This window comes from Leucoraja erinacea, chromosome 1 (assembly GCF_028641065.1).
Source record: "Leucoraja erinacea ecotype New England chromosome 1, Leri_hhj_1, whole genome shotgun sequence".
In the NCBI taxonomy this organism is placed as follows: Eukaryota; Metazoa; Chordata; class Chondrichthyes; order Rajiformes; family Rajidae; genus Leucoraja; species Leucoraja erinaceus.
The window spans coordinates 17,462,589-17,485,533 of NC_073377.1; the positions used below are offsets into that span (position 1 = coordinate 17,462,589).

The 22,945-nt window shown below is 44.9% G+C and overlaps 1 protein-coding gene across 2 annotated transcripts in view; it reads right to left on the reverse strand.

Moving 5' to 3' along the window:
- Positions 1 to 22,945, reverse strand: part of smad7 (SMAD family member 7) — a 42,700-nt gene that overhangs the window by 15,235 nt on the left and 4,520 nt on the right. The window contains exon 3 of one of the 2 annotated variants that reach the window (XM_055659002.1): positions 18,218 to 18,289. In XM_055659002.1, coding sequence (XP_055514977.1) covers positions 18,218 to 18,289 — 72 coding nt within the window. Of the gene's footprint in view, positions 1 to 18,217; positions 18,293 to 22,945 lie in introns of both variants that reach the window. The other variant, XM_055658930.1, reaches the window with a different exon arrangement.

Here is a 22,945-nt window from a genome sequence, read left to right on the forward strand (position 1 = left end):
AGCTTGTGTCAAATATGTAGAATCATTTAATCCTACCCACGAGAGGTTGTAAGCCCTGGATGCGAGATACACAATGCTGTACATCCTTAAGACACACACACACCGACCGACAAGACATTCCTTCTCCGTTGCTCATGACAAGTGGGAAGACACCCTGCTTTATAAGGAATGGAGCCACAAAATACAATGCCTAATGCAATGTTATTGCTAAGGAGGGGCTGTTTTTAAGATGTGCTATCTCTTCATGCCAGAAAGGCTGACTGCTGTAAATGTTGAGGTCAGTTGGAGGTTTACTGTAGATGACGCTAGTCTACGTTTTGGCAGATGCCTGCACATTCCTAGCTCCAGATCAGTAAACCACTTGAGGTGACTGCATTTCTCACCCCCTTTTTAAAATTATTTTCACAGCAGCACGGGAGCAAGAGATAAAGAGAGGCAGGATCTTGCAGAAGAACCGAGAGATGAGTGTTTTATACAGTTTCAGTATTAACTGGAGATACTGCTTTGGAGAGTGCACTCCAACAAGCAGTTTTATTGTGATTTACATGCGCGAGAAATTCCTCTTTTGATGGGGAAAAAAAGCAGGAGAATCAAAGCTTGTTTTCCTTCTCTATCATTGCTTAGCCTGAAATGAATCACATAAAGATATAACCCAAAAGCATAATTTTTATTACAGAGAAAAGCAGGTGCCTTGAGTGTAACCCTGAGTCTGTCTCCAAGTTGTTGTGGGTTGTGCCTTATACAAGTTCACTTCACAAATCCTGCTCCCTTTAATGGAAGGGGCTAATGGGCCTTTAAAAGGCTTTGCATTCCAGTCCACGGAAGAGGTGACCATGATGTTGAACAGCGCCCCTTATCATATTCGCTGGATTTTCACAACCAAACAACTCCCTCATATTTTCCACCCCCCTGTAATCTACAGCCTTTATAAAAACCCCACTGTGGGTTTCAGCAAGCCTCATATTACTGACTTAATTTGCCCGTTCTTCACAACAGCGCTGTACTTTGTTCTTCACCTTACTCTAAGAAGCTGATCAGCAGCGAGATGTGAGAATTGGGTTCAATTAGGCAAAATGTATTTTTGCATTTTAAGCCAGATACTAATTAATTTCAGGGAGCAGAGGGGAGGGAAGGGATCCAGACGAAGGTGTAATTCTTTTCCGAGTTCGTGCTGATGAGACTGGGTGGAGCCCAGTCTGCAGGACCCAGAGGACTGGGACCAAACCCAAGTGCAAATCAAAACCAGTCCTCAGCCAAAAGCTTCCTTGGCTTCATAGCAGGGAAGGAAACTAGGAAAGGAATGAAATATCCATAAACAAGAAGCAGACGACCACATCCCTCTGGGTAATGCTCAAGGCCGTAGTCAAATTAAAGAGAAACGTTACCATCCTACCATCAGGAGGTGAAATTTTTTTTTTAAATAAACACAACACAGTACATCCATTGTTTGTTTTTCTCCCTCGTTCTACCCTGAAAAATTCACTCGTCAGTGCTAGTCCTGCCTGTTTTCTTCACTTTCTCTACGCTGTCTTAGAAAGGTTGTATTTTTATCGTATTTTTCTTCTTCTGGCGGTTCATATTTCTTCCCCTCAGTCTTGCGTGCTTTGAGGAAGCATGGGCAGTAGTCCCAGTGCCCTGACCAACATCCCTCGCTCAGCCAATACCATAAAAACATTCATTGATTTGCTTTGCCGTCAGTGGCAGGACTTTGCTATGCAGAAAATGGTTGCTGCAGTTGAATGCAGCAATATGGCCACCAAATCAGCCATTCCTCTGGGCCTACCCGGTAGAAATATTAAAAACGGCACATTTTGTTTTTGCACGAGGCGAACTGATGTTTAACACAGCAACTGGAGAAATTCTGCCCAGTTTGATTTTAAATTTTTTAAGGAAGTCCAAGGCATTGGATGCTTACATGGGCCAAGTGCTGGGAAATGGGAAGAGTACGGATAGATACTTGTTAGTTGGCGAAAGCTTAGTGTGACTTTGTGCTGCACGACTTTGTGACTATAAAAGTGCTCAAGGACATGAAACTATGCATGTGCCACTTAAATCAAGATACTCCTGGGGGAAACGTTTGCATATGACATCCGACGGTGCCAAAATGTACAAAGTGTATACTTAGGATACTGAGTTGGATGATCAGCCATGATCATATTGAATGGGCCGAATGGCCTACTCCTGCACCTATTTTCTATGTTAGTACTATAGAAGAGGGGAGGCACAATGGTGCAACGGTTGAGTTGCTACCTTACAGCGCCAGAGACCCAGATTCGATCCTGACTGTGGGTGCTGTCTATATGGAGTTTGTACCTTCTCCCCTTGACCTGCGTGGGTTTTCTTTGAGATCTTTAGTTTCCGGCCACACCCCAAAGAGGTAGGTTAATTGGCATGGTATAATCGCAAATTGTCCCTAGTGCGTGCAGGACGATGTTAGCGTGCGGGGATTGCTGGTTGGCGCGGACTCGGTGGGCTGAAGGGCCCGTTTCCGCGCTGATTTCTAAACCGAACTAAGTAGCTGAGGAACTGCATATTAACAAATAAGGACAGGAAGATGAGTCACAAATCACATTGAAGCCACTGGTTCGACAGGTGAGCACATGATCCATCATGCTAGGACAGTCCACTTTCAACTACACCGCTGATATTTTTATTGCGCTGTCAGTAAGACTTATGGTAAAGTAATTGCACATTGCAGATCAAGAAGATTGTCAGGTCAACACCCAAAATGTGTGGCAGCTCTTCCTCGAACAGAAAGCTGCAGATAAGCTCCAAGATGGTAACTGAAACTAACTTGCTGCATGTACTGACCGCGTTACACCCATAGAACATTCACACATCACGTTCCAATGCTGTGCCACAAACACACTTGTGATACTCCACATTCATGGCTTGTTCGCTGCCATTGGGAGCAGCTGAAGTCTTCATTCAACATTAGCTGCAGCATTTCAAGATTCATCATTCAGAAGCAACCACATTTAAAATCTGCCTGTGCCTTATTTTATTAAAGAGAATGCGACATGCAGTCATCTTCTACTAAACTTGGGGAGAACAACTGATGCAAGAGGAAGTGGAGTTTCCCCCTTCCATTTCCCTATTGCCCTTCTCCTATGGGCAACCAATGCTTATTCAAGCAGTCTTTCTTTCTATACGAGTCCATAACAACAGTCATTCCTGGCAGAATGTTTTACTTGAACATGGCTTTATATCCTTGTCTCAATTCAACAAGTTACTCCATTCCCTTGGTCTAAAGTTAACCGAGGTCAGTTATATCACCCTACAGCCAATAGAAATGAGAACAGAAAAATAAAGTCATTTTATCCCCTCCAAACTGCTTCCACCCCCATCCTAAACCTATTTCAGTCATACAGTACGGAAACAGGCCCTTCTACCCAACCTGCCCATGCCAACCAACATGTCCCATCAACACTAGCCCCACCTGACTGTCTGGCCCCTATCTTTCTAAACCTAACCTATCCACGTGCCCGTCCAAATGTTTTTTAAACCCTGTAATAGTACCTACCTCAACTACCTACTCTGGCAAGTCGGTCCATACACCAGCCACACTTTGTTTAACGAAGTTGCCACTCATGTACCTATTCAATCTCCTCCCCCCCCCCTCCCCTTAAACCTATGGCCTCTGGATTTTGCTTCCCCAACTCTGAGAAAAATAATCTGTGCATTTACCCTATTTGTTCCGCTCATAATTTTATACACTCTATAAGATCAAACCTCATCCTCCAGTGCTAAAGTCCGATAAAGTCTGCATGGATGGGGGGGGGGTTCCAGGTCCTCAAAGAGCACAGATGGAAGATAGATGATCAATACTGGGGGCGGTGGTTGGGGAGGGGGAGGAGATTTGGTCACAGTATTGGTTGACATGCATTTCTTTTCTCTACGAGTGTGACCGGCAGATGTGCGAGCCTTTGCTCTGGTTTAATCATCTGTCATGAAACAGCATCAAGTGTGGATAACCTGAGACTGAGACTTGCTAAAGTAAAAAAAAAAAAAAAAATCCACACAAACACATGAGGAAACATCTCCATGACAGCAGGCAGCGAGCCAAGCTAGCGCCTGTGGGTCATTTAATCCCGAGTCCTGCTCGGTGCCAGAGACAAGGCAGTGTTAGTTATCTTTTACACAGTGGAGCGCAAAGGTCAGTACGAGACGGCACCAGCATGTCCGCTCGGTGAAAGCAAATGTGATGTGCAGCTGATAAGGTTTCTCTGAAGCCTCTCCCCCCCCCCTCACACTACACCTCCTTCCCCCACCTCAAATAGTCCTCAATCAAGAGGTCAGCCAATGCCTATTATGGCCATGGCCTCAACCAATCTTTGGTAAAATGCTATGGGGCTCATCCCCTTTCAGTTTATGGAGGCTGGGTTTTAGCTGACTCTTGGCTCAACACAATGTCTGTCTAATGCTTCTCTTGACCTCTCTGCCACTTGGCAGAACACCAAGGGGCAAGAAATGCAGAAAGACACATATGCCCTCTTAAGGCACAAGTCAAAGAGGAAATGGTTCTGTGAGGTTTAGACATTTCTTTAGCAAGTCCCAGATAAGTTGGCAGCAATGACCAGAACAAGCAGTGAGATAGGTAGCTGTGCAGGCAGGCTCGGGGGAGGGGGAGGAGGGGTAAAATGTCCAAGGAAAATTGCCCCGTTCTAGGTAGAGATCCTCCGTAATCAGTTGTAGAACTGGTGTCAAGAGTTATGGGGAGAAGGCAGGAAAATGGGATTAGGAGGCAGAGATCAGCCATGATTGAATGGTGGAATAGACTTGATGGGCCGAATGACCCAATTCTACTCTCATAACTTGTAATCTCCAACAAAATGCTTTCATGAATTTACTCAAAGGTTGGTGAGTATTTTTAACCAGCTGCCACAGGGTGTAGCTGAGGCTGGAACTATAACAACATTTAAAAGACACTTGGTCAGGTACATAGATAGGAACGGTTGAGAAGGATGCGGGCCAAACGTGGGTAAATGGAACCATCTTAGATGGGGCATCTTGGTCGGCATGAACAGGTTGGGCCGAAGGGCCTGTTTCTGTGCTGTATGAATCTATGACTAATTCTTCCCTAGAAATCATGGATTCAATATGCTGAAGTTACTAAAATACGTGGAGCTACGAAAATGTAGGGGTTAGTAACTAGAAGGCCATATTGCATGTGGGTATTGTTATATTTGCATTTATGTTGAGAACCCCACCTTGGCTGGGGCAGCAGCTTGGCTTTAATAGTCTTCTGCTCAGGTGATGTTCAATTTTGTCAGATGCTTGTCCCTTAATGGTGTAGCAGAGACCACTTCAATTGGTGAATTCTGCTTGGTGACTGTGTGATTTAAACCATGTGCAAAGCAAAGGGATATGATATCCCCTGTAGCGAAACTCTCTCCCTTTATCGTTTAGCCTCACGCAGGTACTATATATAACGTTAAAAAACATTTGGATAGGAAAGGTTCAGAGGGATATGGGACAAACATGGACAGGTGGGACTAGTGTAGATATGGCATCTTGGTCAGCACAGGCAAGTCGGGCCGAAGGGCCTACTTCCAATCTGCAAGTCCCAACCACTCAAAATTGAATGAAGTACCCTCAAATATAATGCCGTTTACAAAGTGGTGGTAGTTGTGTAAAAATGTGCATTTCCTTTAGCTTCAATAAAATCTATGTTATTCCAGAATTTAATCTTCTGATTTTCAGGAATCTTTTGGTGCGGCGGAATGCGAATCAAGTTTCCTCCCACCTTGGAAGCTGCTCATGTTCAATATTGCCCTGGGGCAAGTTCCAACATCTAGCCAGCAGTTACACCCGCCATCTCCAAGATAGGGAGGAGAAGAAAAGTGCTAGGGGACAGTTTGCAGTAAAAAAAAAACTGAAGAGTTTTTAAGATTTTGTTAAAAAAAGTCAGCCTTTGTTGGGCCTCTTCAAATATCAAGCCCCCTGCCCCACCCACCAAAGTAAAAGCCCACCCTGCTGGCGAAAAGAAGGGACCTAAAGGCAGAGCAGCAGTGAGCAAGAGGAGAGATGGGGGTGGGGTGGGTGTGGAAGACCAACAGCTACACACAGACCCTGCCAAGTCCCAGGCTCCACACTTCACTGGCTGCTGCATTTTGTTCTAGTCATGTGACGTGCGAGAGGCTAACTGCAAGGCTCCCAGTCTGGCAGACGGCCTAGAGAGCAATAAAGGCTTTTCATGGCCAAGTTAACCCTTCGGTAATTTCCTGCAGTCTGCCATTTGTTTTATATTCACTAAGCACAAGTGAAACATAGCCAGCCCGCACTGCAAGCAGAGTGGCGCATTCTTGAGTGGTCGCGTTTTGGTTTAGTTTAGAGATACAGCGCGGAAACAGGCCATTCAGCCCATCAAGTCCATGCCGACCAGCGATCCCCACACGCTATCCTACACACACACACACCATGGACAGTTTACAGTTTACAAATCTGTACGGCTTTGGAGTGTGTGAGGAAACCGGAGCACCCGGGGGGGGAAAACCTCACGGGGAGAACGTACGCACTCCGTACAATCACCTCCCGCACTCAGGATGCGCCCAATTTGCAGAGACGACGCTTCAAATTATCTCCTTTTAGCATTCTGCTGCATTTGTACCCTTCAGTGCCCCTAAGTTAGTCGACAAAGAGGGAAGATTTCGACAAGAGCTAAATGAGAATGTCTTAACTCAGCATACTGCATGAGCAAAGACATTTGACAAACTATTTTCCCTGCCCCAAAATGAACAATCCGATTTAACTGCTGCCACCGTTTCTAATTATTGTGAGGACTGAATATTTTGATTCACCGTCCTCCTCTACCCCACCCCTTCCACAGAACCAAGTACATTCAGGATTTTATGGGCACTTTCCAATTACCAGCTCTAGCAAAATTAACCTTCAATTCACCACTCAATAGACAATAGGTGCAGGAGTAGGCCATTCGGCCCTTCGAGCCAGCACCACCATTCACTGTGATCATGGCAGATCATCCATAATCAGTACTCCTACCCCTTTCAATTTGTACACGCTAAATGAAATCTGAGGCATACCACCGAGCACTTTGGTTAGTTAACCCCAGCGATAAGCATCCCAGAAATGGATTGGAATTTCTGGAACCCACAGAATTTGCTTTGGGATTTGTGAAAATAAGGTGGTGCGGTAAAGTTCCCGATGGGTGATTTTGGAGTATTGAGGGTTAATGAGGTCTGAAAAGGTTCCCTGCATGCCTTCACCGCCGAGCCAATACTCACTCACCACTCCCAAAATCCTCATTCACACCATGAAAGAGCACGGCCAGTAAAGTGACGGTCATCTCTGTGCTTTCACAAGGAGAAACTACTTTGTCGTTGCCCCAGGGATTAACTTTCTTCCTGCAGTTGCCGGAGGAACTTGGCCAGTCTCTGGTTCCAGCCTCTAGAGCTTCCTCCAGCCCTGAGAACTGAGCCCCATTCATTCCTCGAGCTGACCAGCTCCACATACGCTGGAGACACGGGGTAAACAGAGGGAAGCGAGGGACAGGGCAGTGATGAAAGAAGCGGGCCAGAGTTGAAAATACCGAGCTACGAGGAATTAAAAGGGAGAGCACAGATAATACAAGTATATGGTGCACGGCACAACGATCTTAGCAGAGCAGCAAAACATGGGGGAAATTGAAGAGGATAAAAATAGAACAGTACAGCACAGGAACAGGCCATTCGGCCCACAATGTCCGAGCAGAACATGAGGTCAGGACCAATTCTTATTTGTCTGCGCATAATCCATGTCAATCCAAAAGTCTCTTTTTAGTGCCCTTAACAAATCTGCCTCAACCACAGGCCCTGACAGCGCATTGCAGGCACTCACCACCCTATGTGTAAAAAACCTGCTCCCGCACATCTCATAAGAGTCATAGAGTGATACAGTGTGAAAACAGTCCCTTCGGCCCACCTTGCTCACACCGGCCAACATGTCCCAGCTACACTAGAACCAGCTGCCTGCATGTGGTCCATATCCCGCCAAACTTGTACTAACCATGTCTTACTCTTAAACATTGGGACAGTCAAATGGGATTGTCATCTCCTTTAAACTTTGCTCTTCTCAGCTTAAAGCTGTCCCCCCCTACCCCCCCAGTACTTGATGTTTTCATACTGGGGAAAAAAGGTTCTGACTGTCTACCTTATCTACGCCTCTCATAATTTTATATACTTCTATCGGGCATCAGCAGCCTCCAGGGATGCAGGGTTAGTGAAAATGTGTAGTTGTTGGTTGGCACCAACTTGATGGGCCATAGGACCCGACCAGTCTCTCTCAGCGACTCTCAATGGGCGAGGTAAAATGTGTGGTCCATCTTAGACCACAGAGGGTGCAGAGTGAGCCAGGCTTTGTAGTCACAGAAATTGTGACAGGGAAGCGGAGAGGAAACGGCAGGATATGCGTACCACAGAGAGAAAGAGGGAAGAAGTAGAAAAAGAACTGAAGGCAGAACTGACGAAGGAAGAAGAGGAGACCGGAAGAAGGGAAACTTGGATAATGTGTGCTGAGTGGAGCAACGGCCTCTCAGATTGCAGCAGAGCTCCATGCACAGGATCATTGGCTTTAACTACCTGAAAACATGGAACAGCATAAACCCAGAGCTCCACCTTTAGTCTGTGAGAGTGGGGGAGGGGGCAGATGCAAATTGGCAGAGGGGTGATGTTGGAGCCACAGAGGAAGGTGGAGAAAGATGGACAGCAAGTGCTGGAGAGAACGGAACAGGGATGGAAGGTGAAAGGGAAATGAGTTGGTGGCCGAAAAAGGAAAACAATCTACGGTCCAACAATTAAATCTGTAACAATACAAATACAACACTCCTGCACAATATCAACTGGGTACAAAGTACAGATTTTTAAATTATATAAGTAAATGCTTGAAGCGTTCTTGCTTCATGTATGTAACATTACTTGTGAACAATAGTTGGTGCTTTAAAGACCGTGTCACGTGACTGACTACTCTCTGGGCTGCAGCCTTGAGGATAATAGGTCCGAAACAGTCGATGAAGAACTCTTCAATGAGCTGTTGTTCCTTGGCTCTGTCAGTTCCCACTGCCTCATGCGTATGCATCTGCACATTTTACAATGGACATTGTCGGGAGGTCAAGGATTCAGTGAACACACACACACACGACACCGAGATGAGCTTCCAAGGACAGAGTCTCAGGCTAAGGGAAGAGTACAATTGTCTCCCAGTTCCTCTCCTCAGTTCACACTTCCCCCCATCCTCCTGCAAGCTCAGCTGGGAGAGGACAAGGTGAACATAAAACAGGTCTAAGTGTGAAAGGCATAGATAGGGTAGACAATCGGAAAAAAAAATGTCCTCTGGTGTAGACTTTAAAAGCTTTAAGGGAGACGTTTAAAGGCGATATGCGGGGCATGGGTGCTGGAGGAGGCAGATACGACAGTGGTGGCTAAGAGGCTTTAAGATATTTAGGTAGATATGCAAGCAATGATGAGCTATGGAGCACATGCGGGCAGATGAGATTACAATTGACATCGTGTTCAGCACAGACATTGTGGGCCAAAGGGCCTTGTTCCTTTGTTGTAGTGTTCCAAGTTCTATTGAATTCAACCTTGATCCCTTGAACTGCAGCTTCACACAATCGCACAGACATAAATAGGTTGCAAAGGCTGATAGAGGACAAGGGAAGGAGGTCAGAAGGGAAACTGAAGCAGATGGGGGTGTTCGGGGGGGTAAGGAGACAAGATGCTGAGGGACAAAGAGTGGCAGATACAGGAAGAGGGAGCAAATAAATCTAAACAACACAGCAGAGAAAAGCAACGCAAATAAGGTCCAGATGTTTAAATCCAGGCTTGTCCCAATTAATCGACAACATGCTATTCTTGACCCAGGTATGAAGCTGTGGATCGAGGAGGAGGATTGGGGTGGGAAGTTGAGCAGATGTTCACAAGTTATAGGAGCTCAATTAGACCATTCGGCCCATCGAGTCCACTCTGCCATTCAATCATGGCTGATCTCTGCCTCCTCTCATTTTCCTGCCGTCTCCCCATAACCCTTGACACCCATTCTAATCAAAAATCTGCCTTAAAAATATCCACTGCTTGGGCCTCCACTGCCCTCTGTGACAATGTGTTCCACAGATTTTAATACCCTCTGACCAAAGAAGTTCCTCCTCACCTCCTTTCTAAAAGAGCATCCTTTAATTCTCAGGCTATGACCCCTGGTCCTAGACTCTCCCACCAGTGGAAACATCCTTTCCACATCCACTCTATCTATGCTCCTCCAATGATCCTGGCTGGAAGAGGTACATGCGTGGGGTGACCCAGTGAGACCAGTTGCAAGCACTTCCCGGGGACAGTCTCCTGCCAAGACGCACCACTGAAAAACCACAGGGCAAGAGAAAACTCTCGAATAAGGTGTTTGCCACAGACCTTTAGCTAGAGACGCAGCATGAAAACAGGCCGTTTGGCCCAGAGTCCACGCTGACCACCCATCATTTAATGTTATCCCACCGTTGCATCCACTCCCCACACACTAGGGGCAATTTACAGAGGCAAATTGACTTATTTACAAACATGCACGTCTTTGTGACGTGGGAGGAAACCAGAGAACCTGGAGGAAAGCCAACAGGGAGAACATGCAAATTGCCCACAGACAGCTTCTGAGGTCAGGATCGAACCCGGGTCTGTGGCACAGAGTAGCAACTGCACCACTGTGACCTCTCCATCTAAACTGGTCCATGGGGGAGAAAAACCAAGGTGTGGTGGGGAGAGAAGTGCAGCCAGTCGATCCAAGCTCTAGGGGCCAGTGGAGTCAAGGGATACGGGGAGAGCAGGCACGGGTTATTGATTGGTGACGATCAGCCATGATCACAATCAATGGCAGTGCTGGCTCGAAGGGCCGAATGGTCTCCTCCTGCACCTATTTTCTGTTTCTATGTTTCTAAAACATCACATTCTCTCTGAGCAAAACAAACCAAAAATGCTTTGCAACATTCACTCCTGTACCAAAACTATAAAGTCAATTAAAAACTTTTTTTTTTTAAATAAAAGGCAACAAAGTCTTCCTCTGTGGTTTCCACCGATCAAAACAAATGTAGCTTTGAGAAGCAAGAAAGCTAAGCACCACCACCCTGTGGTCTCTGCTGCTTTTTGAACAGAGGAGCAGATCCAGCAGTGCCTGAGCTCCACGAGCAGCAAGGCCGACATTCAGAAATGCAGGGGAGAGAATGCCAGAAGGGAGCCTGGAAAACTGCCTCAAATATTTACAGACAAGACATTGATTTAAAGAAAATCAAGTCTGGGTGTATTCAGGCAAACTTATTGCAGGTCCTGAGAAATGACTGGGGAGGGAAATAAAAGGATTACAAAGCTTTTATACCATTCTTAAAAAAAAAAACAGATCAATTCCTGTCGACTCTCAACCCAGTTCAATGGTTTGCAGGTCCCTGTGGATAGGCATCCTATGTTCCCAGCTCTTCGTTCCTTTCTCTTGCAAGATTCAGGGCAACATTAGTTTCCTCCCACCCCCAAGCATATTACCCTCAAGTGCCATCTTCTCCACCCCACATCCCTTCCGCTCCTCTTCTTCCCCACCAATGGCAAGACCACGTGGGCAATGCCTTTCGTGAAGCATCACGTTTTAATAGCAAGATCCTGGGAATTCTTGTTCTCTCTCTCTCTCCCCGTCTCTCTCTCTCCCCCCCGCACAAGCCTCGGACCCAGGAGAATAGATTCAGCCTTTCCAGAAATCTGAATGGGTTTCAGGAAATGCAATTGATTTTCAGGTGCAGCTGCGTTCCATTAAAGGCACAGAGGAGACTGAGATAGAGAGGGGAAAGAGGCGGGAGGGGAGCCAGGGTAGATGGGCAGAGACAAAGAGGGATATAATAGTGGCGGCCTGGATCAACCAGCCTCAATGAAGTTTATGGTACGCTGTGCACACATTTCCTAAATTACATTCATGCCTCCTGTTTAAAAGCACCTCACTGGCTGCGAAATGAACTGGGACATCCCCAGGACATATACACGCACGCATATACGCTGCTAATACTAACTGCCTGGGCCACACCATAAAAAGCCACAAGACAAAAAGCTTCACAGCTTAAGGATAAGGGGGAAATCCTTTAAAACCAAGATGAGAAGAACTTTTTTCACACAGAGAGTGGTGAATCTCTGGAACTCTCTGCCGCAGAGGGTAGTCGAGGCCAGTTCATTGGCTATATTTAAGAGGGAGTTAGATGTGGCCCTTGTGGCTAAGGGGATCAGAGAGTATGGAGAGAAGGCAGGTACGGGATACTGAGTTGGATGATCAGCCATGACCATATTGAATGGCGGTGCAGGCTCGTAGGGCCGAATGGCCTACTCCTGCACCTAATTTCTATGTTTCTAAGACCCATGTACTTGTGATTTATGTTGTCCCGCCATCGAAAAGCAAGTGCTGTAAGTGGAGTCCAGAAGAAAAACTATTTAATTTCAGGTGCCTGAATGGTTGATGTGCAAAAAAATGCTATGGACTAACTCAGCAGGTCAGGCAGCATCTCTGCAGAAAAAGGAATAGGTGACTTTTTGGGTTGGAACACTTCTTCAGACTGAAAGTAGAGGTGAGGTGGGGGTGAGGAGTAATAAACTAGGGGCACATGATGCATGGAGCATCTTCTTCCCCCATGCAGTGCCACTGAACTTTGAATCTGTTGAACTTTGTGCATGGTCCTGTCAGGATCAGCAGGTTCAGCTGGCAGTCATGTTAACTCATCCTGTGTATTGGAACCGACAGTAGCAGCAAAGCGAGTCGGGAACTGTGGGTGGACAATACTTTGACTGAATCCACTGGCCTATTTTTCCCTGTCTTGGGAATTCATAAGCATGTTTGTTTATAGATTAGTTCAGAGATACAGCGCGGAAACAGGCTTTTCAGCCAACACCGACCAGCGATTCCCGCACATGAACACTATCCCGCTCACATTAGAGACAATTTTCTAATTACACCAAACCAATTAGTCTGCAAACCTGTACGTCTTTGGAGTGTGGGAGGAAACTGGAGATCCCAGAGAAAATCCACGCAGGTCACAGGGAGAACGTTCAAACTCCTTACAGACAGGATGGAACCCGAGTCTGCGGCGCTGTAAGGCAGCAACTCTGTCGCTGCACCACAATGCCATTCTGTAGTTGCAGCCTATGTGTAACGAGTATGTACACACCCGCGGAAGGTGAAGCTGTTGATGCCCAGTCACCTTAACAGCACCTGGCATGAGGAACTCTGAAGGAATATATAGATGTACAGCACATGAACATACTGCCCAGTTAAAAATTATGTCTTCTGCTTGTACATGGTCTATGCATTCCCTGCATATCTGTGTGCCTATCTAAAAGCCTTTTAGAGCCTTCACCACCACTCCTGGCAGCATATAAAATTCTGACAGGATTGGACAGGCTAGATTCAGGAAAAATGTTCCCTATGTTGGGGGTGGGAGTCCAGAACCATGTGTCACTGTTTAAGAATAAGGGGGTGGCAATTTAGGACAGAGATGAGGAAACATTTTTTCACCCAGAAAGCTGTGAATCTGTGGAAATCTCTGCCACACAAGGCAGTGGAGGCCAATGCACTGGATGTTTTCAAGAGTGAGATTTAGCTCTCAGGGCCAAAGAAAGCAAGGGATATAGGGAAAAAGCAGGAACTGATTTTAGATGATCAGATTGAATGGTGGCGCTGGCTCGAAGGCCTACTCCTGCACCTATTTTCCATGTTCCAGGCACCTCCCATTACTTTGCTTGTTGCACCTTAAAACTGTGCCTGTAGTGTTTTGACATTTCCCTCCTGGGGGGAAAAAGGTTCTGAATATCTATGCCTCTCATAATTTTATAAACTTCTATCAGGTCTCCCCTCAACCTCTGGCACTCCAGAGACACCAATATATGTTTGTCCAACCTCTCCTTATAGCTAATACCCTCTAACCCAGGCAGCATTCTGATCAACCTCTTCTGCTTCCTCTCCATCCTTCCAGATGTTCCAGATGTCTGTTTGTAACCCGAACAGTTCACAAAGTTTCATGAAATTGCAGTCTCATGAAGCATTTTAAAATCTTGTTCTGTCACTCTTGATAATACGGCTGATTTTACAACTTTAGCCCACAGTTGTCTCGGGCTAATAACGATTGATAGGACAGGTTTGCAGGGTTATGGACCAGATGCAGGCAGGTGGGACTAGTGTAGCTGGGACATGTTGGCTGGTGTGGACAAGTTGGGCCAAATGGCCTGTTTCCACACTCTCACTCTACGACTCTGTAAAAGATTTACAACCGATGCATATTTAAATGCCGTAGACTGAAAACGGACACTGCTGTTGCTTGCCCCGGGCGGACAGCATGTCTCCAGATAGGATTGGCAAAATGGAGACATCAACATGTTAACTAGACAGTATTCTTCCTGGGTCTGAAGTGGCAAAATTCCAGCTAGTGTTAAGAACAGTTGCTGCAGCCTCGCGGCAGCCGGCAAATCCATCCCGCCGGTCTCCCAAACACCTGTTTACATGTTCCGATTCTGCACAAGCCTGGCGTTCATAAACTGGGGATGACCTGCAAACGGTTGTTTCGAAAAAGGGCCCTGACCCGAAACATCGCCTATCCATGTTCTCCTGAGAGGCTGCCTGACCTGCTGAGTTACTCCAGCACTATGTGTGTCTTATTTTATAAACCAGCGTTTGCAGTTCCTTGTTTCTGCAAGGGCCTCATTCATATGTACCTTAATTGGCACATGTGACAATAAACAAACCTTTGAGCCTTTACAGCGCCAGAGACCCAGATTCCATCCTGACTGCAGGTGCTGTCTGTGCAGAGTTGGTACGGTCTCACCGTGACCTGCGTGGGTTTACTCCAGGAGCTCTGGTTTCCTCCAACACTCCAAATACGTACAGATTTGTAGGCTAATTGGCTTGGTATAATTGTACATTGCCCCCAGTGTGTGTAGGATAGTGTCAGTGTGCGGGGATCACTGGTCGTCGCAGACTCAGTGGACCGAAGGACTTGTTTCCATGCTGTATCTTTAAGCCATCTGGTATTAGAGCGAGTCCTCTGCCTGTGATTGTGTAGCCTAGAGTGGGCAGTACTATGTGGGAAACACTGCCTGTAGGAGTGCCGCAGTCCACAGCGTTGAGGTGGAGATCACAACAGATTACAGGTCTGATTAGAACAGGGCCCTTTACAGCATATGGCTCTACATTTTACTTATACAGATCATAGGAATTACGACTATTAATGAGAGGTCGTGTATTTTCTTCAAAACAGGACCAATTTTTTCCTGAATAAAATCATATGGTTTGGAGGAACTGATCGGACATTCAAGTCTTAATATTTATTCCAACTCCATCCATATCCAGAATTCCATTGCCATGACTAGCATTATTGCAAACTCTTCGAGGGCGTTTTGAGTGATTCCACTCATTGAAATATCCAGGTCTGTCAATTGTTGCCGTTGAAACCACGGGGCATATTGGCACCGATATTGCCAGGTAAAGACCATGAAGGGAAGACCACTTAAAGGCCAGAGGTCATGGCTTCAGATTTAAAGGATGTTCCTTTAGGATGGGAGGAATTTCTTTCATCAGAGGGTGGTGAATTTGTGGAATTCACTGCTACAGAAGGTTGTGGAGGCAAAGGCAATGGATATATTTAAGGCAAAGATAGGTTTTTGATTAATACGGGTGTCAGGGGTTATGGGGAGAAGGCACAAGGTTGGGATTGAGAGGGAAAGATAGATCAGCCAGGATTGAATGGCCAAATTGTGCTCCTACCACTTATGAACCATGAAGATCAGAATGAAGGTATCTGACAGCAGTAACAGCCATTTTGTCTATGAGTTTGCTAATTGATCAGCTTACGTTGCTCCCACTGGCACGGGTAGGTCTGTAATTATCAGTGGTTCACACTAATGCAAGGCAGAACCAAATAATCACTCCATACACAGCTCATATTGCTAAACCTTTCCCACACTTCAAATGAACAGTTTAAAAAAAAAGTGCATGCAACCACCACCAATAAGGTTAAGTAAACCCCAAGTGAATGAATTGATGCAACGCCCTTTGTTATAGGACGTATTGTGCAGGTTAACAGCAGTAAACAAGATGGATTGTTATTCTTGGTTTCAACAACTTCCTACAAAGTAGTAGCCTAGGCACTGACTAAAATTAACCTGTTGGATTCCGACCAGAGTGTGTGTGTGTGTCACTAACAGATTTTATTTGCGAGGGAAAGCTATAAAGCTAACAATATCACTGGCATCAGGAAGAGATTTTACTTTTATTTGCTTCCTATTGTCCAAAGCCACAATAATTATGGGTCTCACTGGCCGGCTGTTTACAAATCAATAAAGCTGGGTCTTTGTGGACGCATTTAGCAATTGGAGAAGGGACACGCAATTGGTCAAGTATGTTGATGCTTATGCATGTTGCATAGAAATAAGATGCCACCTTGTCTGCTCCGAGTGTCTTCTCTGCTGCACGGTGGATTTAGAAAATTGGAACACGGAAGCAAGCTAGACGTTTTACCAAGGGTATCGCTGCCACTTTAAACTGCAAGCAATTTGGTGCCAACTGGTGGGTTTTATTACACACGTCTGAAGCAAAGCCAATTCCCAGATTTCACGAACAAAGTTCAAGGAATGCACCTCGAGAAATCGGTCAGCGTACAGAATGGGAATCCTCGGATGCTACTTCAAGTTGTGTGAGCCCACACACAAATGCAGACTACGCCTGGGTGGGGGCAGGAAGCCTCTATGTAGAGAACAGACTTCACCACAAGACTGCAATCTTTGTTGGTTTCCAATTTAAAATTGGCTGCTTCAAGACAAGACTGTTTTGACAGAGTTCACAGGGAAAAAAAACATGTTCTAAAATGAAAGGGATACAATTATCATACTTCAGTAATGTAGGCTGGTTTACAGAGTCGTCTATCTTGCCCATTAAAGCCAACCCTGTATTAAATCCCATCCAGCATCAGATCTGCCTCAGCTGTGGATTAAAATGGATCATTCATGTCGGAAACTTGCAAACCTTCATGTCCTACCACCATGCCTAGTTACTAGGTCTTGAAAATGTTACAACAGGTTCAATAATATTACAAATGAACAGAACTTAAACCTCCAGTATGTAAAGTATTATATATATATACACACACATATATGTGTGTGTGTGTGTGTGTGTGTGTGTGTGTATATGTGTGTGTGTGTGTGTGTGTTTATATACATATACACACACACACACATATATATACATGTATATATATACACACACACATATATATATACACATGTATATATATATATACACACACACACATATATATATACACACACATGTATATACATATATATATACACACACATATATATACACATATATACACACACACCTACTATACACACATATATATAAATATATATAAAATACACACACACACTTTGCAGAGTATTTTATCTTATATATATTATATATATATATATATATATATATATATATATATATATATATATATATATATAGCAACACCATGACTACCATGGGAAACTACACACCAAGCCGACTGTGCTACAGCATGTGCAGAAGATAAAATACTCTAGGACACAGGAATACATGACAAAAGATACTATTGCCGAGACATTGGACTTTGGGCATTCCCATTGTGCCGATTGAGTACAGTAAGAACACAGCATGAACACCAAACTGCAAGTCACAAAAAAAGCTGGGACATCCTTGCTTTAAGAAATGTTTATAATTTCCTGAATGATGACAGCTCATGCCTGATCCAATTTCTTGCTTGGTGGAACCACAGAACGAAATGGTGCATGCTTCAAAAAACAGCCCGCTTCTCATGTGCAATTTTCACATAAATGGATCTAATTTCTGTACATCTTGTGCAGTCGGAATACCACAGTTTACCACAATAATGCAACTGAGAATATTATAGCACACCTGCTAACTGAATACTCTGGTATTCCCGTCTGCGTGCTCTAAGGAGGCTTTGACCTCCAAACCTGGGTGGGAATTGACAGGGACAGGTCCGAACTTCACCAGAATGAAGTAGCCATTAAGGATAAAGAACGTCCCCTGGAATCACCCCACACGCTTCCCCCACACAAATAATCCTTTTACTAAATAATGATTTTTTATTATTATTTTTTTAAAATTGTAAACATCCTGTTTTAACACTCAAGAGGAATCAGTGTCATTAACTGGCTGGGAATATTACAGTGTCTCTTACCTGAAAGCCCCCCAGGAGCCGTATAATGAGTTCCCCCAGTTTCAGTCGAGGGAGGCACAGAGTCTGGCAAATCTGCTGGAAGCAAAAGGAAAAACACACATTAAAGTAAGTCATAACATTTTATTTCCTGCCATCGAATTGAGTCATTCAACCTGAATGTCACATATAATAATTATGAGGTCTCTGTAGTTAAGATGCTTAGCACCACTGATTGACGAGACTCGCACATAAAGAGCAGTCGTTTCGACAAGATATCAGGGAGATACCAGTGGACATGGAATCGTAACCCCCCCTCTCCCCAGCATCTCACCATCGTTAGTGAACAAGAAGCTCACCAGCTAGTGGGAAGAACAATGCCTCTTTAAAACGGTAGGGAAGTTGAGCAATTAGAAGAATGATCTTGTTTTAGTTTATTTAGAGATACAGCACAAAAAGAGGCTCTTTGGCCCACCGAGTCCACACTGACCAGCGATCCCTGCACACTAACACTATCCAACACACACTACAATTTAGTTTTAATCCAAGCCAATTAGCCAACAAATCTGTACTTCTTTGATGCAGGTCACGGGGAGAACGTACAAACTCCACACAGACAACACCCATAGTCAGGATCAAACCCAGGTCTTTGGGGCAGTAAGACAGCAACTCTACCGCTGCCCCACTGCACCCACCTGCTCATGTCCCTCACAGCTTATCCGGACATGTACCAAAGTATGTCCTCTCTGCAGTCTGAAGCATCAGTCGTAGGCTTACTTAAATATGGCAGCAAAGTTGTACTGTAGAGGTTAGATTGTTGGTGGTGAAATACTGCATAAGGGGAGCACATCCCAGAGTCATGCTACAAAAGCCAGTTTCTGCTGAAAGTACAGCAAAGGCGTTTGGTAAACTAACACAGAATTCATTCATCCTTCAATAAGCTAACATTTACTTCCGTTTTCCTGTATTTCACTTTTGATTTCGCTGATGAAAGCCATCTCCTAAAAAAAATGTTTGCCTTGTTTTTCGTGCTACAGTTCAGCGTAAGAACTGTATAGTGAGGGAGTGATGTGGGCTCATTTTCTTTGGCTCTTCTCCAAGATATTTCCTAGCCAGCCAAATTGAAATACCTCAAATACTGGGCGACTTATTAGAACTTAAGAGCAGTATGTTATTTGGGAAGACCAAGCCTATATTAAGACTGAGCACAATTGTAGTGTGTCTCTTCACATCTCTTCTGTTCTCTGTGCTATTAAAACGTCTGTTGATTCAGACGATTGCACTCAAATAATGTGCCGGATATCTTCAGGTTTCAGCTGAAAATCTCTCCACAAAAATTGACGAAAACTACTTTTCACCTACAACAACCTCTTAGTGCATTGAATCCAAATTCCCCTCAAACTCAGCTTGATTGTTAACAACCCGAGATATCTCGTATTCAATATGAGATTATTGCTGTTCTCTACATCAGAGTAACTTTAAAAAAAACACTCGAAAAAAAAATTAAATATTAGGGAAAGCTCAAATCTTGGGATAACATGTGTTAGCCCCCCCCCCCCCCCCCCCCAATCCAATCCACTGTCTGTGTTTATTGAAAGGCAGTTTCTCAGGAGATTTCACAGCCTAAACTGTTCTGAGGTATTTCTTATGCTTCTCTGAGGAGTGATCTTCTCTGTTGATTGCACAAGTACAGAGTAGGAAAATGAGATGAGCTGTCAGACCTGCCTGCCATCCTTGTGGGTAACAAAGGGACCAAGCGGGCAGTCACATATCCAACAATGGTTGCAACATTGCAGATTTTTTGCATATAGATTATAAATTTGTGTTTGCTCACGCCCCAACTAATTGTTCCACCCCTTGCCCACACCGGCCAACATTTCCCACCTGCTGCGTTTCATCCATATCCCTCCAAACCTGTCCTATCCATGTACCAGAGGAAGAGCACCAATCTTAGTGGGTAAACCATTTTAATCCACCCTACTGATACAGAGGCAGCAATGAAATGTCTGTTGGATCTTTCTGGCTAGTTCGTCTCAACTTGATGCTGACCAGTGGCAGCAGTTAACCCTTAAAAATAAAAATTGGATTCAAGACATTAAAGTAGACGAGCAAGTGCCCAATTGTGACCCACAATGGGGCCCCCCTTGGAAATCACATTCAGACACTTTGACTTGTGGGAATGGTTAGCGTCTCTAAAATGAGGGAATGAAAAGACACAAGGAAACCTCTTCTTCAGATTCCAAACGCCAAAGTTGGCAATACTTCCCAAAAGTAACTGGGCTGTTCCTTCCATAAAAGCAGCTGCAGATTGTGGCCCTCTGTTTACATAGATAACACTAGCCTTTACGTCAATACTTGCAAGAAGTTATTCCAACTCAGCTAATGGGGCACATCAGGCGCTGCTCGTCTATTTCCCTACAAGGGCCAAGTTTTGTTATCAGTTTCCAAATTTACTATTATTTGTTTGACGTTAGGACATTTCTTCAAAAGATGCAGATCAGAGCACTAAAGGCTACTCCTTACCTAACTCAGCAAATATCAAGAACAAGCACCAGCGTTTGATAGAACAGCGGGTTGGACACGAGCTGCTGTGGGACTGCCGGCATCTCTGCCAGGTGGGGAATTGGTTCATGGTCCAATTCAGACATGCAAATGGTTTGGGTTGTGTACAGTTCTCAGGACTGGAACTGCTGTAACCTGGGGGAGGAGCTGTACTCCTTAAAACACTTCCTTTGTAAAACTTCCTTTGCGAATCTGCAGAAACCAACTGGCCTGTTGGGTGTCCCTGGATGTGTCTTCAAGTCCTGTGCAGATGTATTTGCTGACATCTTTAACCTCTCACTAGTCCACACCGAGGTCCTCATATGATGTATTCAAGAAGTCCACTATCATCCCCAGTGCCAAACAAAAGTAAGGTAGCTTGCCTTAATAACTACCATCAAGTGATTCTGACATCCAACATCATGAAATACTTTGAGAGACTGGTGATGGTGGCATTAACTCCAGTCTCCCAGCCAACCTTGATCCACTGCACTTTGCTCAACTTCACAACAGGACCACAGAAGATGCTATCTCCCTGGCCCTAAACTCATCTCCGAAATACCTAGACAACATGGTCTACATGAGACTCCTCTTTATCAACTATAGCGCCACATTCAACTACATAATCCCATCCAGACTCATGGACCCAGGAATCAGCACTTCTATCTGCCATTGGATCCTCTACTTCCTGATCCAGACCATAAATAATGAAGATATGGGACAGCACCTCCTCAGATCCATAAATACACTATCCGTAAATACAATGAATTCAAACGCACGCAATGACAAGTGAGCATCCAGACTTATATACAAAGTCACCAAATCTTCGAAGCATAATACGCTGGCTGTAACACAATTAGGAAAGCCTGAGAAGGGCCCATACCGAAACGTCACATACCCATGTCCTCCAGAAAAGCTGCCTGACCTGCTGAGTTATTCCAGAATTTTCATGTTTTTCTTTCAACGATTGGGCAAGAATCAGTGTTTCATTGGGATAGCAGGTGAAAAGATGAGATAGGAGACACCTTTCCTGAATGATAGCTTGTTCAATCTCCAGACCACAAGTGTGAAATAAAAGTCGGTCTGCATGGGAGATGAGATCTTGGCTCCCGACTTTGCTCAGGCAAGACAGAGGGGACAGCAGACATGAAAGGCAGGCTTTTTAGGCAAGGCACAAACAAGCTAGTGATGAACACCCATGCACTTGCACACCAGTATGAGATGCTTCAGAAGATGGGTGTGTTGAATGGAAAGTCAAGCATCCGATGAACTAGTGGCTTCATGACTCTATTTAATTAGAAAAGTAAATGTATTTCAAAGGTAATACGTAAATATTACATTTATAGAGCACCTTTCATAACAAGATCCCCCGAGTCTCTTTGGAGCCACTCAAACATATCATCACCACCACAACCAATTTTCATGCAGGCAGGTCTCCCAAACTGCAATGAGTGTTGGTTGAAGGGATTAATATTTGCCAGACACCAGGGAGCTTTCTGGCATAACACTATTCCAAATAGAGCAGCGTTTGATGGTGCAGCAGTTAGCCTGGCATGACACTGGAATGTCAGTTTGGATTCTGTGCTCAATTCTCTGGAATGGATCTCCAATCCACAAGCTTCTGACTCAGAGGTTGAGAGTGCTGCCACAGAGCCGCAGCTTGCAACTTAAAAAATAATTCCCGTGTTTAAAATCATTATTGACCCATTTCCACAGACATGCATCTCGGCCCACCTCACCCAAAGGAATATCACAGTCAACATTCCTGCTTCTCTGCTCTAATGCAGAGCACTGTGTGCCACAAGGCGGCTTACTTCAGACAACCGCATCATTTCCTTGTCCAACCCTGGCGACGAACAAAACATTGCTGTGCTCTCTACCCTGTGTTGCTGCGACTGAACTCATGTCAAAGAACCAATGTGCTCCCAACAAGTCAGAACTCACTGACGCCGGCCACTTGAGTAATGTTATTCAGAGTACAAATGTTCCTCTCAAGATGGCAGCCCATGGGGTTGATGAATATGGCTTTCATGGGTGGGCGCGATGTGGAGCAGGGCGCTGGAGCATTAAGATGTGTGCAATTCCACACACCCAAGTACAAAATTTGACTCGTACAATCTCTTCTCAAGATCCGTTCTCGCACACTCCACAAAGAAGAGTTTGGACAGGTCATACCTTGAAAATAATGCCTAAACTGAGAAATCATAAAAG